The sequence below is a fragment of the Brassica napus genome, chromosome C9, assembly GCF_020379485.1.
Source record: "Brassica napus cultivar Da-Ae chromosome C9, Da-Ae, whole genome shotgun sequence".
In the NCBI taxonomy this organism is placed as follows: Eukaryota; Viridiplantae; Streptophyta; class Magnoliopsida; order Brassicales; family Brassicaceae; genus Brassica; species Brassica napus.
This window is the reverse complement of record NC_063452.1, coordinates 62,813,306-62,830,825: the sequence shown is the minus strand read 5'-3', so window position 1 is coordinate 62,830,825 and position 17,520 is coordinate 62,813,306. Positions and strand designations below refer to the sequence as shown.

Below are 17,520 nucleotides of genomic sequence, written 5' to 3'. Positions count from 1 at the left end.
AAGTATTATTAATTGGAAAAAAAAATTAAATCGATTATAAAAATATCAATGTTACACGTACGCCCATTTGGTTTTTACCTCCAATTTGGCTCGGGGAAGCCTGCTAAGCCCAATAAAGAGAAACTTGTGTATAGAATCTCCCCTCTTAGTTTCGTCAGACGACTTGGTACTAGGCCCATTACTCTACTAAGAGATGTGGAGATGAACAGAAGGGATAGGTTGGTGCAGATCATATTGGCTAGGCTTGTTATCCACATAATTCTTTCTGTTTACTAACTAATTCATGGGTTTCTTTATTGGCTAGTTTTCTGAATGGAGTTGCTAAACTGTGGGAGATGCCTCAAGATTGCTGTCTTGAAAAAATCACAAACAACGTGCAACTCATGTAGATTTCTCGTTTGTTATGATTGTCTACCAACTGACTCTGCTAAGTTGCGGTAAACTGATGGAACATCCGTACGAATGTTACTGCTCATGATTAAAAAGTGTGAGACTTTTTTCAACCATGGTCGGAAAGTTAGAATTCTTGAGAATATCTTCTCGTTTATTCTCAAATGCCTTCACTATAAAACTAAATTTAAGTTATCAATATTATTCGCTCTTTTTTTCCCACAAAATGAGCATTATATAACATTATCAACCATCTTGTCCTCTGATATAAAATTGGAAAAATCTTTCATAGTATTGTTTTGTAACTGTTCATTTTAGAATACGTTTTGAAACCGGAGCATAATACAAATATCCCACTTGTAATAAATTAAGGACACTTTTATAATCTTTAACAATTTTGAGGGAGCAAAGGGTTGGTGTAGTGTATAATAGGTGAAGAAAAGAACGTGATTCTTTTGTGCCGAAAGTGGAATGCAGACTCAGCTTCAAATTATACCCCTTAACGACTTAGTGGTCAGCTTTGCCACTCAGACACACACACATATACAATGTATATATCCTCAACGAAATAAATACGAGATTATAAAAGTATCAATATTAAGGTTAGAACAAGTTTTAATGTATATACGCTCCCTGTAGAGTTTAGAGACCTAGGGTACTAGAGAGACAAACAAAATCAGAATCTATTTGGTAACACTATCACTATGTTTGATTTAGATTTGAATTGAAATTTTAATACTAACGTGATAATAACACTATTAGTAAGTTAAAAGTTTTCAAAGAAAACGACTGACAGTTAAAGTTAAATGTTAAGGCATAAACACACCAATTAGTCATTTTCACCATTAGTTATCCTTTTGGAAAAAAGACACGGACATATATATAGCTAATCTATGTTTATTCGATAAACACAAACATGCATATCCACATAGTCACATTCATCTAATCATGTAACATAAACGTTTTAAGTTCAACCATAAAACATAACTGTGGGGATTTTCGTTTAACTAGATGCAACAATTACAATATCTGAATCCAATCTTTTCTCGCTTCTTTATAACTGCTAAGTTTCAGGATCTGGCGAGACCGTAAGCTCCACCGCCATAAACATTTGTTCCTGTGAACTTAAACGCAGGTTCGTAGGGAGACAAGACCGAAGAAAGATTCTGACCAAGAAACATCACTCCCTCCTCTGCATTACCCTTGTCGGTGAACCCTAGTTTTGATTCATCTGGTTGTTGGAGGAAGCGGTCATGATCAGAAGATGGACGGGTGATATTGGTGTTCAGAAGATTGACGGTGGTGATGTCGTGAATGCTAGGCCGGCGTTTGTCTTTAGCGCCAGAGAGCTGTCTTTGATAGTATTTTTGAGCATGGCTAGCAACCTGAGTTGGTGTTTTCGATCCGACAAAGTTCCTTGATATGTTTCTCCAGTCTCCTTTTCCATACTTGAGAAGGCCTAACAAGAATCGTCTGCGTATAAAAACGAGAAAAGAAAAACAAATCATCGGCAAACGAAGAAAACAGAAAAGTAACTTGCTACTCAAGAAACCAAGAAGCGTGACTTGTATGTCAAGAAATGAGAGATTCTCTTCACCTGTGTTCTTCCTCCGTCCATGGAACTCCTTTCCTTCGATCTTGATCAAATCCTCTGGCTCCTCCACTAGGACGTTTGCGATACAGATCATGGTCATAGGGACTAACGAGCTGATCGAATCCAGCTGAAGGGTAACCAGGGATGGGGATAAGCCCTGCTTCGATATCGAAGAGGTCTTCTTCGAGCTTAGAGTACTGCGTCATGACATCCGAGATGGTTTTTCCAGGGATCATGGCAGCAACCTTGAACCAGCGGTCAGGAGTGTCATCAGCGTATATAGCTAGGGCTCGCTCAAACTTCTTGTTCTCTTCTTTAGTCCAGATCGATGTTTGCAAGCACATCATCTCTTGAACAACGAACCGGTGGTCAGAAGTGGGCACGTGAGAGAGTAGTGGATGCAGAGTCTCCATCTTTTAATGGCTATTAGTCAGTCTCCTTTGATATGCGGGTTGAATGAAAGACTGAGGTTCTTTTATATGAATCTAATGATCATAAATAGGAATAAAAAAAAGAGGAAATAACGAATATAGTATAGTGGAGGAATCAAAGAACCAGATTTGGTGAGAAATTTGAGCACAAAATTAAGAATCTGGAAAAAGAGAGAAGACTTAAAACATAGAAGAATCCTTGAGAATCTGCAAAAGTTGGTTGCTAAAGAGATGAATAGTAGGAAAGATTGGTGAGAGAGAGAGAGAGAGATAGTGATGCAAAGGGCAAGAAGGAGAAGGTGTTTGTGGTTTGTAATATAGACATAGAAAAAGAGAGTGTAAAGTTGTAGCCAATGGAAACCACTCCACTCTCCTACTTGTCTTCATTTTATTGTAAGAGGATGCTAAAAAGAATGACATGTAATTAAATTAACAATAAATCTATTTAAGTAGTTCATTACAAAGCAAACATTCCATATCGTTCCAAACGTTTGATGACCACTAGAATTCACCGGTTTTGTTAGGTATTCTTCTAATATGACATGCAATACATAAAATATTCTAATTAAAGATAGTTTGTATGTAATAGGTGTGCATTGGCTTTGTAAGCTTACATCGTGTTGGTGGTTATTGACTTATTGTCTTAAGGCTAAGTTAAATCAAACAGAAAATTTCCAAACAATGCTAAAGAAGGTTTAAATAGCGTGGCTGCTACAAACTTCTTGTTATATATGTGTAGCTTAATTAAAGGTTTTATTCGAGATAAACATCTACGTCACAGCTTGACATCACTTCATTCTTTTGTTTTGCCAAAACGTCACTTTATACTGTCCTTTTCTTTTCTTACGTAATACTTTTTAAAAGAAAAATCTCATAAGCCGCCGATGGCTGCAGAAACAAAAATATGTAGCAAAGATAAAGAAGAGTTTGAGAAAAAGTGAGATAAAATGTAAGAAACAGAGACCCTAATTAACCTTATTCTCTTAACTGTTCTTGACTTCGGATAAGAGACAGTTCTTAATTTTTTTTAGATTTTAAATAAGAAAAACTAAAAAGCGTCTTAAATAAGATATATAAGAACAGAGCTGTGCCTGATTTTTTTGAGCCTCCAAGTACATAATATATTTTTGGCCCTTCAATTACTTATCATGAAAAAGCATTAAAATTTATGGGACAAAAAATTGAACCCTCAACCCTTTGTAGGAAAAAATTGGACAAAGACCAGTAGAACTAACCACACTTTGTTAAAAAAATTGGCCCTTAAAATACTTATAGACATCAGGGGCCCAAACATGTGCTTGATCAGCCTATAGTCAGGTACGACCCTGTATAAGAACCGTCTTTTAACTGAAAAATGTAAAAAAAAAGTAAAAAAGTTAAATTATGAGTTAAGAACTCCGGTGAATATTAGGTCACAACGTTGATTACATGAGCGCCTGTACCTCTGTGGATAGAACGTCTGTTTCCTAAGCAGAAGGCCGTAGGTTCGACCCCTACCTGGCGCGCTTCAAGCTTTATGTGAATAGTTTTTAATATAAAAGGAAAGAGTGGGCCTGTTTTGTTTTAATTATGCGACTAATCCTTTTTTTACCCCCCACTTTGGTATTGCTTTTGTCGTGACTCGCTTTATTTTAACTTTTTTGGTTCAAAAGATACTAATAATCAAACTCTTTCTGAAAAGCCACTTTCACGTCATTCACACACTGCATTTGTCGGTGGCTCCCTTCCTTCATTTGAGTCCCCTCCAGTCATGTTAATGAACCATTTATCTACCAATCATCGTCCCATCTTGTTCTAGCCTCCTCTCTGCTCTCTCCTAAGGTCTATATGGAAGATTATAATATCTGTAATGTTGTGTTCAAGCACATTCTAGGTCTTTGATATTTTATAAGTGGTGTTTGACTAAATTAGTTTTAATATACAAAAAAAAACTATGTCAACTATATGTTATGGTGCAATATTATCTTAGCCATGTACCATTGTTAAAGTTTTTTTTTGTTATAACACCTTCAAAAATAACATATAACTTAGAAATTGCAATTCAAGTTGGTTCCATCTTCCAAAGGGCCCATATAATCAAATATTTAATTCATCAAACATGATACTTCCACAAGCCACTATTTTCTCCATACATTCAATCAAAGTAACAAATGAAATGAACTTATGGATGTAAGTAAACCAGACTAAACCGAGGTTTTAAAATAACTTCAAGTTGTAGAATTAGAAAGCGCTGCAGATTGAAGTCTCTGCAACCATGCAATTTTCAAACTAGGCTTCTTCAGCTCAAGAAAGATCTCTCTGTACTCTCTCTTCAGAAACTGATCCAACGCAAACATATAGAGATCACTCCCTTCCTCCACCTCCTCCATCGCATTAAGGCTCTCAATGCATTCCCCAATACAGTACATCCTCTTTGCAGATTCCATCTCAACGCACACAGGACTCTCCTGCAACACACCGTCGCTCACCAACCTTTTAGCAGGCTTCTCGTCGTAATCCCCTTCATCTCCTCGAAACCGCGGCGACTCGGAACGATCCCTGAGGAGGAGCTTCTTCCTAGAGGGAGGAGCGTACGTCTCTCCCGGCTCTATAACTCCGCTGAAGATGATTGAGAGCTTATCAGCGTGAGGTACCTCCTTGTGGCGAAACTGTCCTGCTCTCGGATTCTCCCGGATATAGTTTCTCCACTCCTCTTCCGTAGCACCGAAGCTACCGGTCTCCGGATCCCATCTCATGCCCTCGTCTCCGACGAGCTTGCACCAGATCTTCCAAGCTTTCCTGGTGCAGTCCCAGTGGTTCTTCAGCTGTCCTCTTGTGTAACCAAGTCCTGTTCTCTCGTTAATCGTCTCGAAAATGGTTTTCCACCCTTCCTTGTTGAAATGTGTGTCTGGTCTGTTTCCTTTCAGAGTCTCTTGCACAAGCAGATCAAGAAACAGCTCGTGTGTGGACGGAGACCAGTACCCTTTTGTTTGAGGGTTAGAAGAGCTGCACATGCTTCTGCTATCTTCTTCTTCTTCAGCTTCTTGAAGACCACTTCTCCGCCTCTTCCTTGCTCCCGAGACTTCATCATCATCATCATCTCTGACTTCTACATTATTACTACCGGCAAAGATAATCTCTAGCTTCTCGAGATCTTGTGGAACACTCAACCTATAATGCCCTGCATCAGGATTCTCCTGTAACAAAAAGCAATCACCCTTTCAGCCTTTTCAACACCAAAACATTCTCACAATAATCAAAAGCATGGTTCTCAAAATCGGTGCAGGCATCGGTCGAAATGATTTTCATAAAATCCGAGTAATATGATTCAAATCGGTTTACACCGTTCTAAATCGGTTTAATCCGTTCTAAATCGGTTTAATCCGTTCTAAATCGGTTTAAATCGATCTAAATTAGTCTAAATCTGTTAAACTAAGTAATAATGTTAATATAAATTTACAAATTTGTATAATTTCTTTTGTTTTGTATATCTAATTTTGATACTTCATAAAAAAAATTATAAAAGACAAGAACTAAAATATCCTAATAAATGTAAAAATATATATATAAAATAAATCAATAATCATTAACTACTAGGGGCCGAATAATCCACATAGTTGTGCTAGTCACCTACAAAGCGCCTTCTACAAAGCGCCTAGTTACCGCTTAATGATTTCTTGAACAAAGATCAAAATTAACAAAAGACTAACCTGTAAATAGTAAGCCCATTCTTCATCACTGGCACCAAACGTATTAGTCTCAGGATCCCAACTCATGTAACCAGTTTGAACAAGCCTACACCAAATCTTCCACTGCCTGCTCATTGTATCCCAATGGTTCTTAAGCTGCATCCTATCGTACATAGCGCCCGTCTGCTCCTGAAACGAACTCAGTATATTCCTCCAGCCTTCTTTCGAAAAATGCGTCCCTGGTTTGTTCCCTAACATAGTCTGCTCCACGCATAGATCGAGGAACACTCTGTGGTACTCAGGCTCCCACACAGCCTTTGGTCTCATCTTTATCTCAAAAACTCCTAACAATAAAAAACAATTACATTACATAAAGTGGTATTACATTTGTATAACCGTTTCTAGTTATTGAACACAAATCGTTATAAACGCAGACGCGATTACATGAAAACGCGTTTTTTGAAGGGACAATGTGATTCTGTTACCCTAGATTCCCCCTAATTCTCAAATGCGAAGATGGATGGAGATGAGCACGAAACCCTAATTCGAGCAATTGAAGAAAATTGAATAATTGCGATAACGGTTAGGACCCAAACAGGCGGTGATTGGGACGCGACGGAAACAGAAACAGAAAAAACGTTACCGGGAATCGGACAGAAAACGCGACAGCGATTGAGTGGACACACTGTGGTCGTGGGGTGGCTGGAGAAGCCGATCGCGATTTTTGCTCGCTTTCTCTGTATTTTTGCGTTTGCTCCGCAGTATACGGAGTTGCGAGGTTTTTTTTTAGTTATATGGGCTGGGCCGAATTTTTATGGGTCATGTAAGGTAATGAATCAAATTAATTAAACCGGTTCTTGCCTGATTCTTTTTCTGGTTACCTGTTATTGGTTTGTTTGGGTTTGAGGATTTGATTTGGTTTCAAGACAGTCTTGATGGGTTTGGTTCTTTTATGGGTTGAACTGGGCCCAGTGCTGGTTTTTTCTAGAGTTATATACAACTATTTTATATTTTGTTGATAAACAGAGTACTATAATAGATTAATTTATGTACGATGAGCAATTTTAAATCTCGTATATATCTAATAGTATAAACTAATGAGCTGATTATATAAATGTGATTTTTAAGTTTGAAGACTGAAAAGATTATGATGGTGATTATTGTTCCAATCATATACTTAGGTGGCGGAAGTATATATTATCTGTGGGGGAGGGTGACCACGACGATTACCAAAATTTATTAGCAATAAGATTTGCTTTAAATGGTGCCGACCAGATAATAAATAACATTTGCTTTAAATGGCCGTAACGTATAAATACAAATAACGGAAATAGGTCCAAAAGATTACATAAATTAGAAATAAGGGTGCAGCAAGCAAGCAAGCAAGCAATAGCTAGCTCCAGCTCCCGAATAATATCACTAGGGACAGAACCGGTGAGAATTTATTGGCTTCATGTGTAAACGCTGCGGGTGATTGACGTAAAACGGTAAAAAAGATTAGACAGCATCGCCTAAATGTAGTATAGCAAAGCATAGATACATTATTCATAAAGCTTGTTTCCATTATTTATAAGCTTTGATGGAAGAAGAAACAAAATGATCTATTTCAATTAGAAGAATTTAAAACCTAATAAGAAAAGAAAACCCATCAAAAAGAGGTTAAATATTCATCAGAATAACATGGGTATCTAAATAAAGCTAAATGCATTAAAATATACTATAGTTTTGGTGTACTAAACAAATGTTTAGCACAAAAAAACACTATCATAAAAGGACATAAACTAGTAGAAATGATTAGTCTTAGATATATGTGTATTAAAGATATGATATCACAAAGAGGCGATGTTTAAAAATTAAAATCGTAGGACAGAAAAACAAGATCAAGGAAAGTATTGTGTTAAAGATTATCAAGCACCAGTTGCAAAGGAGAATTGGTCGATGCAGGTGTACGCAGGGCTACAAATGTGAATGCAATAATATACGTCAGAAGTTTGGGTTCACAGCTGGTGGTGGGTAACATAAAACTGGAAATCTTAACTTCAAATGGTTGTTCACTTGTTTCTAATGCTATATACTAATAGAGCATATAATACATGATTTTTACAAATGAAATGAAGAAAGATATATCGCTTCAAATTGTAACTGAAAAGTTTAGATTCTACTAAAGCCAGTGGAGGTATGAACGATTAAAATGTGATTGGGCTCCCTAAAGTCTAAGCACTTTAGTGCATCGTGAGAAAACGAAATACACATGACTAGGATATTACCATTTCATTGTCTGATCACATCGATTACAAATTTAGTTAAAAGCTAAGAAGATATCAACACTTCACAACCATACGTTGGCTAAAATATTATGTCATTTTCAGAAGCATTGGAGTAGAGAGTAGTGCTTGCTATAATTTGGTGTCTTTGAAAGTAGCAAGTCTTTAGTTTGAAGAGTACTCCGATCGAGACATGCATTGATTATAGTAGCGACGCTCACCCGCTTGGTGCTATCATTTTATTTGTTTTGATTTTTGAATCAAAACAAACTAAGTTCTAAAACCTTTTGCAATATTCCATGAAATAATACATTTGAAACTGTTCAACTTTGTATGTACTTAATAAACGCATTTATGCATGTTGAAAGTAGTAGCTGAGTAGAAAACACAGAGATAAACACATGCAAGTCACTGCAATTGCACTGCCTGAAATCAACATCACTAGTTACTACTACTAGGCCTATAATGAATTAAATATCATCATTGTCACACTATTAACTTCTTAAATTCAATTAATGTATGAAAGATAAAGAAGAGTCATGTTTTTAATGCCATCCTCTTTGTCTTTATTCACTTTGTTTTCTTTCCCTTTTAAAAGCCCTTCTCTCTCTCTCCTTCTTTCTCTATCTCACACTCACAAAAGTGTCTCCCTTATTTTCAGGCACTTACAAAAAATTAAAATCAAAAAGCCATTTTTAAGTCGAAAGACGGTCTCTTCCAACCAGAAGCAACTTAACTCATGTCTTCTCCTTCTTCCTCGTTACTTCTTGTTTCTCTCCTCTCCCTCTTCCTCAACGCCTCACTCGCAGACAATGATCGTTACAACACCACGGCGGTCGTGATAATGAACCCAACAACACCACCGCCTCTCCCGCCGCCTTCTCCACTTCAACGGCATAACGTCACTTCCTCTTTCATGCCCGGAATCGCCGTAGTCATCGCTGTCCTCACCGCCGTCTTCTCCCTCACGTTCTTGATCCTCCTCTACGTCAAACACTGCAAACGACGCAACGGATACGTCAACGATACGCAGCGTTTCGCAACGTCAAGATACTACGGAGGAGGAGGTTACGGTGGAGGCGGAGTAGGGAGGAAAACCTCCGGTATAGACCGGTCTGTGATCGAATCTTTACCGGTTTTCCGGTTTGGTGCACTGAGCGGTCACAAGGAAGGGCTAGAGTGCGCCGTGTGCTTGGCCCGGTTCGAACCGACGGAAGTCTTGAGGCTATTGCCGAAATGCAAACACGCTTTCCACGTAGAGTGCGTTGACACGTGGCTAGACGCGCACTCCACTTGCCCGCTTTGCCGTTACCGGGTCGACCCGGAAGATATCCTCTTGATCAGTGATTGCAACTCGTGGTTCGAGCTCCGTTTATCTAATAACCGTCGAGAAGAATCTAATAATAATAATAATAATACCGGTTCGACCCGGTTTGATTTCGTGAGTCGTATCTCCGGTCGGCATTCATCGGCCGGAGAACGCGCGAGTCGACTCAACGAAGTTAGAACGTCTTCTTCGTCAAAATCGATTCCCATTTCGATTAGGAGGTCGCTCGATAGCTCTCTGAGGATCAACGACGGCGAGGAGAAAACGGACTCCGTCGCTGTCGCCGTCGGGTGTTTCGATCGGAATCAACAGAGGAAAGACGGATTGTTGCTTAATTCGAACCGGGAAAGCTTCGAGGCGAGGTTCGAGCACCGGATAATAATCTCCGGCGGGAATCGAGATCAGAGATGGAGCGAGGTGAGGCCGGCGGATCTTCTTTACCTGCGATCGGAGATGATACTGAGTGATTGCCGGAAGCTAGCTGCGGCGGAGGATGGCAGAGAGGTGATTGGTGGGAGAAGCGTGTCGGAGTTAACGAGCATTGATAGACGGAGGAGATGGGGAGGAGAGCCGAGACAACGACAAGCCACGGCGGTGATCTCGAGATGGCTCGCTTGGTCCCACCGTCCCTCCGCTTCCAGCGCTGTTTAAAATACTATATTTTTTTAGGTCCTTTTAGTTTTGATTTATAACATTTTTGGCCGGATTAGTTTTGTTTGATACAGTAACATTTTGGCCTAAAATTAATTTACTCTTTAGCTATAGAGAAGAGAGGAGGCAAGCCAACAATGGTTCAGGTAGGGCGAATTAAAAAAAATATCCTGATTTTTGGTAAGTATTATAGATGCACGAGTGCAAGCAAACACAAAACCTTTTTTTTTGGTATTCTTAATTTTGTGGAAAATTATAAGGAAAGGGAAAGGTTTGAGTTTTAAATTAATGTCTTGGTGTAATAAATGGCGAGTATTGGGGATCTGATAGCTAAGTTAATTTATTTTGCATAAGTGTCTCTTGTTGTCTTTTTATACGTTGGAGAGTTTGAAACTCACAACACTGAAATGTTTCACAACACTGAAATGTTATGTACTTGCATGACATTTTATTAATGAGTTTATTACTGTTAAGATCGAATAAGGACAAATCTCCAAAATAGTAACTTTTTAAATTTATATCACAAAAATAGCGTTCAAAAATTAAAATGACCAAAATAGCACCTTTCTAAGTTTATCCTTTGAAAATTTTAATTTTTTTATTTTTCAAAATTTGAAATCTTATCCCCAAAACCTCATTTCTCAATTTTAAACCCTAAACCCTAAACCCTAAAATCTAAACCCTAAACCCTAACCCTAAACCCTAAACCCTAAATCCTAAATCCCATCCTTTAACTCTAAACCCTAAGTTTGTGACTTTTGATAAAACATTAAGTGCTATTTTTTTGATTTTTGACCTTGAGTGCTAGTTTGGAAACATAAAATTGATTTAGCGTTATTTTTTGTCTTTTTCACATCGAATAATCTTTGAACTGATATTAACTTTGTGCAAAATTTTAATATAATAATATGGTAATACGGACCAACTCTTTTAGCTTTATAACATCAAAAAGTATTGAGAAATCTTTTTATTATAGTTTTGGGTCCTCAAAAGAAGGTTCCAAATCAATTTTGACATAAGACAGTGCTCTGACACAACTCATGATCCGTCCATACACAGCTATGATTGTGAATATACAATATACGCAGTTTGTTTATTTGGTAATTTAATCCCATGAACATTATTTAACAAATTTAAATATTTCTTTCCGAGTAACACTAGTCGTGTCTTTATGTAACTACAGCCAATAAATGTCCAATTTCAAATTTAATTCATGATTTTTTTTTTGTAGAGAGCACATCTCGTTCTATGAGATTTTGGAAGACGCGATTTCAGTTACCTTTACATTTTTTTAACCTTTTCCATATGGTGGAGTGTTGTATTTTTGTTATTGTGAAAGCAAACTTGTCATACTTTATAACGTGCAAGTAGAAAACTCGTTTCCAAATTGAGGTATATTGTAGATCGTTTACTTCCAGATTCATATTTTGGTTGATACAACTAATTGGGTATACAATTAAAAAGACGTTACTATATTTCTTTGACTACTCTGATTATCTTGCCATGACTTTACAACTCAGCATTTCCAAGTCCCAACATTCTAAAAAATTATTTATTATTTAGTTATTCATTTTGTGTGGTCTTTCGACAGCTGATCTTGTTCCATGTTAGCAACAACCACTTGTGTTGCCCACTCCCGTATTAACTAGATGCTGAAAAACCGATTGTAGTAGCATCACAAGTAGTACAGGCAAAAATAAAGTAGAACAAGTTTGGTTTATACACTTAGAGTCATCAGTGTACCTTGGATGATTGATGAATCAAACTCATAAAAAGTAAGTAAATTATTGCGGGTTTACAGTTTTGTTGTATTGACATATATCAATTGTATTGCATCTATTCTTATTTCGTCAACATATTGTCCATTAGATTTTAGTTTTACATATAATTATGGATCCTATTTGACATATACGTTTTAATAGTATTGTTTTTGAAAGAAAATCAAATAAAACAAACAAATAAATAAATAAATGTGGCTTAGAAAATTCTAATATGAAAATGAATTAAGACAAGAAAAATCCAATAAAAACTTTATTAAATTCTTTTCATGGATTTCACTAAGGAGGGAAATAAACCATATGGAGGCAAACGCATATGTCACATGAGATTCTTGGTTAAATATTATCCTAAACAGTACATTGCATCACGAGCTACCCGTAAATAACATTTGTTGTCATTTGCATTTTATATTGTTTTGTTTGGACTTTACTGTCAAGAAATGAAATGGTTGAATAAGTTGCCGTTTTGTTAATTACATGTCGAAAGATAAAATAATTAAAATCTCACCAGCAGGGACACATAAAGGAGAACATTCCATGTGGTCTTGGCCTGTGTAATCTCATGTATAGTCCATCGTATTTATGAACCATAGAAAATGACATATTCAAAGAATAAAACGAATTTATATTGTCTACTAGCTCTTGCCGTGATTACATCTGCATCCACGTTACTATTCTCCCCCAAATTATTGCATGCTTCTATGTGCTTAAATAACCTAATTGACTTCACAAAAAACATATTAGAAATTCGATGGTTGAAAATATTTAACATATAAAAGAGTGAAACTAGAAATAACCAGTTCCAAATGGTTGAATGTGTATAGTAGAACTTTTAAAACTCATTAATTCTATAATCATACTTAGAGTTTATAAAATGATTTTATTTGGTTTGGAATCTCCTAATTAGAAACAAGAAGAGTGGAATTCCATGATGATACGAGCATGGCAAGTATTGGGAAAGAGAGAAATAATTTCAAAAAGGCTATAAAATCCAAAATTGCTGACAAATCAGTACCTAAGAAAATGTGGCCCACAATCGAATCTTTGAAAGTAGAGCTGCAGAAGTGCAGAGTCACTAGATATGTTAAGATATAGCAGAATCACAGTTACTCTTCACTATATTACTTGACCAGAATATCAAACAAAATTTTGTGTTGTAACTTATTTATAAAATGTCACCAGATTATCAAAGAAATGACATTAATCCAAGCATTTTTTATCAAAATAAAACAAATTATATTGGAAAGTCTCTAGTGAATCTATCGGTTAATAGAATGAATGAGTGTCCTTAGGATAAAAGCATAGATACGTCCTGTGTGTACATTCTCGTCATTATCATCATCATCCTCTCCTGCAAAAGAGACCTCCCTTTTTCTATCTCTTCTTTTCTTTCTCTATTCCTTTTCACATTCAGTTTCATTCTAGATGAAAAAGCCACTCAAGTGCCTGAAAAGAGTTTATAGAACTCAACTGTCACAATCTCCTAGCTCCCAACTCTTTTTCTTTGTCTGAATTGTAAGTAGTATTATAGTATAATTCAACATCTCTTCCTTTTTTTTTTGTTACTCATCAATCTTCATTAATCTCTCTGTCCAACCCCAATTTGGCTTTTTCCTCTCTATCATGAATATTACTCTTGCTTTTTACCTGTCCAGAGTTATTGTCACATTACAAGTTTTGGGGGCCAAGAAGACTACGTGGACTCTTCTACATCACATTCATCTTCTAATTTTGGAACCGTCGTTTTGGTTTTTGGGTGTTGGAAACTTGGAGAAGAACCAGTAATCTTTTTTAATATCCTAAGTTCCATGCATGTGTTTAGCCAGGAGGCTTTTGAAGTCATCATACTACACATTTTGGTCAATGATTCTGAAAATTTTAAATAATAAATTATTTTTGTGGGTGCCCTACAAAGTAATGTGTGGATTGGATCATGAAAATGATATATGCTGGAGTGAAAATGGGATCCTACAACTTGATATTGATAATGGCTGCCGTTTCCAGAAAAAGAAATCAAGCTGAGTGATTTGACCATACAAAGACAAAGACAAGACTGTTCTCTCAGTAAAACATTTAACTCCTCTCCTGTCTCCTTCTCTCTTTTAGCTCTTTCTTCTGCAATTGTAATCACTTCCAATTCTGATTCTCTGTCACAATAGTTACTACACACTCTGTGGTTCTGATCAAACCAGTGAAACTGGCACCTTTAGATAGCATCATAATAATTATAGAGTTAAATATAAAGAAATTCTCAAAGAATGAACATTATAATAGAAAAGGGGAACTTGCTCTCTTTTGAATTTTGATTAGTTAATAGGCGATTCTTGTAAATGTTGACATCACCAAACTAAAATGTCAAAAGAATCAAAGAAACAAAAGCTAATTCAGTGTTACTCTTACACAAAACAGCCTCTACTAGACCATGCCTTTGGTACTCATCTTTGTGTTGCTTTTGCTTCTCGTGTTTCTGCCCATGCTTTTGGCCCGGCTTTCCTTTAGGACAAGATCAGGGATGTGCTGTGTAAAAGATTTTTGTAACAGCAAAAGAGACTACTTGCCTGCGTGTTGATAAAAATTATAAAACATATATATAAGAAGTTAAATGAAGAATACTGAATCTTGGGGTGTGTTTGGTGTTCTGTTCTCATTTGCTCCGTTTCTTGGCTTCACTGTAGAGGATAACTCCACAGACAGTGAGGGAGTAACCGAGCATTCCGGTCACTGAAACAGGGTTCTTGAATATTAGAATGGAGACTACCACTGCCACTGCTCCTTTGGCGTTTCCTAGCACCTGTCCACAAAGCAAATCCAAAACAGAGTTTTTATGAGTCTCTCTCTGTATCACATCTCAAAAAAATCATTCTGAAACGCAAGCAACAATCACGAGAATGCCTGTGATGAACTGTATGTTACCTGCAGAGTGAGGGCGCTAGTGTGTTTCGTGACCAAGAAGTTTGTCAAGTTTACGAAATAGGCGAGCGCTGAGTTGAACAGCAGATACCAAACGATTCTGAAATCATCTCTTGCAAGTGCAATTGTAATGCCTACAACGTTTTTCTCCATGATAAGAGTAGCAGGCAGAAGGAACACCACAGCTATTGGAGCCATGTAGAGGAGGAGATTCATGGAGTTCAGCTTCTCCCTTCAAAAACACAAGTTCAAATCCTTTCAGCAACACTCTTTAACATATTCCAACTTTAACAAAGGCCACAAGGAGCCATTATCTTTACCCTTCAGAAGAAAGCAAAATCCCTTGAAGCACTGATTTAAGTGCTCTGGAAGCTGTGGCTGCAATGCACATAATGAATCCAAAAAGGTGAAAGCTTGGTTCACTCTGTAGACACCCAAAAAAAAAAAGAAAGAAACATCAAATTAGGAAGCAAACAAAACACACAAACAAAAAGAGTAATATCTCCACTAATCAAACTTCTATGTAAGTCCTTACAAGCTGCTAAATATAGTTTGATTTAAACTCATATCTAACCAATGACACCAGCTAGTATCTTCAGAACAATCTGAAATGTAAATTTCAGCAATGTCTGAACTATATCTATTTATGGAAATATATGAACTGAATGAACCACACTTAGCTCTCTCTAGTTCATCCCATTCTCCTGCTTCTTATCAATATCAACCTCTCTAAAGCATCAACCTTTACAATACACTCTCATCTCAACTTCAGCAACGTGTTAAAACTGAGTAAGTGACCCACTGGCAACTCAATTTCATCCAATGTTCTAAAAACCGCTAGGCGGTGGTTAGGCATCTGGTAGAGAATTGTTTAGAAAGGCGCCTAGGCCCACTTTTTGAACTCCTAATTTGATAAAAAAAAAATCGTTTCGTTCATACCCGATTTGCCTGACGCTTAGACCGATTTTTAGAACACTTTCATCAAATGCACTAGGATACTATTTCTATTTATGGCAAGCTAACTCAAACTGTTTCAATCTCTCTAAAGCATCAGCCTTTACAATGCAATTAACATTGAAGGAAGAGAGTGAGAGAGAGAGAGAGTTACCCCACTGGCAATAACAACACCAGTAACAACAGGGAGGAGAGTGAAGTAAGTCAACCAAGCCTCCCTCTTGAGCGTCATCACATACGCAAACACGGCAGTGAAAAACGGCGTCGTTGCGCCGATGGCCTGGTTAAACGAAACCGGTAGAAACCGGAGCGAGACGTTACCGAAGACCACCGACACGCAGAAGACGAGGCTCAGAGCCGAGATCTTGAGGAACTGGACGCGGGATCGGATCGTCTGCATAGGGACCATCTTGAGCCAAGCGATGGCGACGTAGCTGAGGAGGGAGCAGGCGGTCATGTGGCACATGGTGAGGAAGATCGGGTATTTGAAACCGTAGTTGCTGAGGAGGTACTTGTTTAGTAACAGCACTCCGATGTTGGAGGAGTACCACGACGCGACGATCCCCATTGTGAAGAACCGGCCGTTCGTCGCCATCTTCATCCCGATCTGGAGGAGACTTGTTGTCTCGGACAGAGAGGGTTTGTCACGATGATGAATAATGGACACACGAGAAAGATGATGAGGGAGCTGCAGAAAAAAAGGTGAGATCTTTGGCTAAAGCTGCAACAGCATCACTCTCTCTCCTCTGTTTTTTTGTAAAATGTTTTTTTTTTTCTTTTCAGTTTCATGATTTTGGTGCGTTATATATTTTACCATTAATATATTTTAATACATTTTATTATATTTTACCATTAATATATTTTAATACATTTTATTAAGTAATAACGGTAAATTTTAAATTTTAATAAAATTAATTATATTCGTTGACTTTTTACTGATGAAATTATGGAAATTAGTTAATTACAAAATAATATATTGGTCAATTCTTTCGAATAGTCTTTTTTAAATTTTTATCACAAAATAACTTTAAAAAAATTACAAAATAGCCTATTTTTGTAATTTTGAAATTTTTAATATTTATTTTTGTTTTTTAAAATTTAAAACCATATCCTTAGTTAATCATAAGGTAAAAATACATTTTTACTTTTTAATAAAACTTATTTTGGTTATTTTCTTCGTTGATAATTTTTGTGACAAAAAAAGCTATCCTAGGATTTTTTTTTTAATATATTTATAAATAAAATTTAATATACTTATATATATAATTACTCAAAATTTAGGTTTCCATTTTCTTGACTTTATTGTTATCTTGTGTGAAAATGTGTATCAAAAGCTGAACTGTGTAAGATTCACGGTTAGCTTAACTGATTAGAACACTTATGATACTAAGAAGTAATGAGGTTTTAAATATTATGTTAGTTTATTTGTTTACAAACATATAACCTTCTCTATTTACCTTATTACATTAGTAAAAACTGTAGAAATAAATATTTGTAATAGTATATTTCAATAATGTTTTAGAAATTGGTTTTATACATTATTTAAACTAAAT

At 36.6% G+C, this 17,520-nt stretch overlaps 4 protein-coding genes across 6 annotated transcripts; 1 reads left to right on the top strand and 3 right to left on the bottom strand.

Annotated features, from left to right (window-relative positions):
* Positions 1–1,271: 1,271 nt before the first annotated feature.
* LOC106432173 (transcription factor DIVARICATA) lies at positions 1,272–2,713 on the bottom strand. The gene is made up of 2 exons (XM_013873023.3): positions 1,988–2,713; positions 1,272–1,863 (listed from the first exon to the last, which is right to left on the bottom strand). The coding sequence occupies exons 1-2, from the start codon at positions 2,395–2,397 to the stop codon at positions 1,461–1,463; spliced, it is 813 nt and encodes a 270-aa protein (XP_013728477.1). The 5' UTR covers positions 2,398–2,713; the 3' UTR covers positions 1,272–1,460.
* Positions 2,714–4,488: 1,775 nt separating this feature from the next.
* On the bottom strand, positions 4,489–6,877 carry LOC106432176 (L10-interacting MYB domain-containing protein). 2 transcript variants are annotated; one of them, XM_013873028.3, is made up of 4 exons: positions 6,727–6,836; positions 6,528–6,623; positions 6,105–6,427; positions 4,489–5,591 (listed from the first exon to the last, which is right to left on the bottom strand). In XM_013873028.3, exons 3-4 carry the CDS (start codon positions 6,408–6,410, stop codon positions 4,623–4,625), a joined length of 1,275 nt encoding a protein of 424 aa, XP_013728482.1. In that variant the 5' UTR covers positions 6,411–6,427; positions 6,528–6,623; positions 6,727–6,836; the 3' UTR covers positions 4,489–4,622. The 2 variants fall into 2 exon arrangements, with proteins under 2 accessions (XP_013728482.1, XP_013728481.1); XM_013873027.3 differs by lacking the exon at positions 6,528–6,623 and having other exon boundaries at positions 6,727–6,877.
* A 1,586-nt stretch (positions 6,878–8,463) lies between these two features.
* On the top strand, positions 8,464–10,798 carry LOC106432211 (RING-H2 finger protein ATL43). Its single transcript, XM_013873060.3, has one exon. The coding sequence runs from the start codon at positions 9,087–9,089 to the stop codon at positions 10,323–10,325; it is 1,239 nt and encodes a 412-aa protein (XP_013728514.1). The 5' UTR covers positions 8,464–9,086; the 3' UTR covers positions 10,326–10,798.
* A 3,576-nt stretch (positions 10,799–14,374) lies between these two features.
* LOC106432212 (probable sugar phosphate/phosphate translocator At3g11320) lies at positions 14,375–16,741 on the bottom strand. Of its 2 annotated transcripts, XM_048767259.1 has the most exons (5): positions 16,122–16,741; positions 15,334–15,437; positions 15,017–15,245; positions 14,717–14,894; positions 14,375–14,596 (listed from the first exon to the last, which is right to left on the bottom strand). In XM_048767259.1, the coding sequence occupies exons 1-4, from the start codon at positions 16,566–16,568 to the stop codon at positions 14,748–14,750; spliced, it is 927 nt and encodes a 308-aa protein (XP_048623216.1). In that variant the 5' UTR covers positions 16,569–16,741; the 3' UTR covers positions 14,375–14,596; positions 14,717–14,747. The 2 variants fall into 2 exon arrangements, with proteins under 2 accessions (XP_048623216.1, XP_013728515.1); XM_013873061.3 differs by having other exon boundaries at positions 14,375–14,894.
* Positions 16,742–17,520: the final 779 nt, after the last annotated feature.

Coding starts and splice junctions, on each gene's coding strand:
- LOC106432211 (XM_013873060.3), top strand. CDS start 9,087: ATGTCTTCTCCTTCTTCCTCGTTACTTCTTGTTTCTCTCCTCTCCCTC.
- LOC106432176 (XM_013873027.3), bottom strand. CDS start 6,410: ATGAGACCAAAGGCTGTGTGGGAGCCTGAGTACCACAGAGTGTTCCTC. Junction 5,592..6,104: donor AATGGGCTTACTATTTACAG/GTTAGTCTTTTG, acceptor TTTTTGTTACAG/GAGAATCCTGATGCAGGGCA.
- LOC106432212 (XM_013873061.3), bottom strand. CDS start 16,568: ATGAAGATGGCGACGAACGGCCGGTTCTTCACAATGGGGATCGTCGCG. Junction 15,438..16,121: donor GTGTTGTTATTGCCAGTGGG/GTAACTCTCTCT, acceptor GGGTGTCTACAG/AGTGAACCAAGCTTTCACCT. Junction 14,895..15,016: donor CTAGCGCCCTCACTCTGCAG/GTAACATACAGT, acceptor CTTTGTGGACAG/GTGCTAGGAAACGCCAAAGG.
- LOC106432173 (XM_013873023.3), bottom strand. CDS start 2,397: ATGGAGACTCTGCATCCACTACTCTCTCACGTGCCCACTTCTGACCAC. Junction 1,864..1,987: donor TGGACGGAGGAAGAACACAG/GTGAAGAGAATC, acceptor TTTTATACGCAG/ACGATTCTTGTTAGGCCTTC.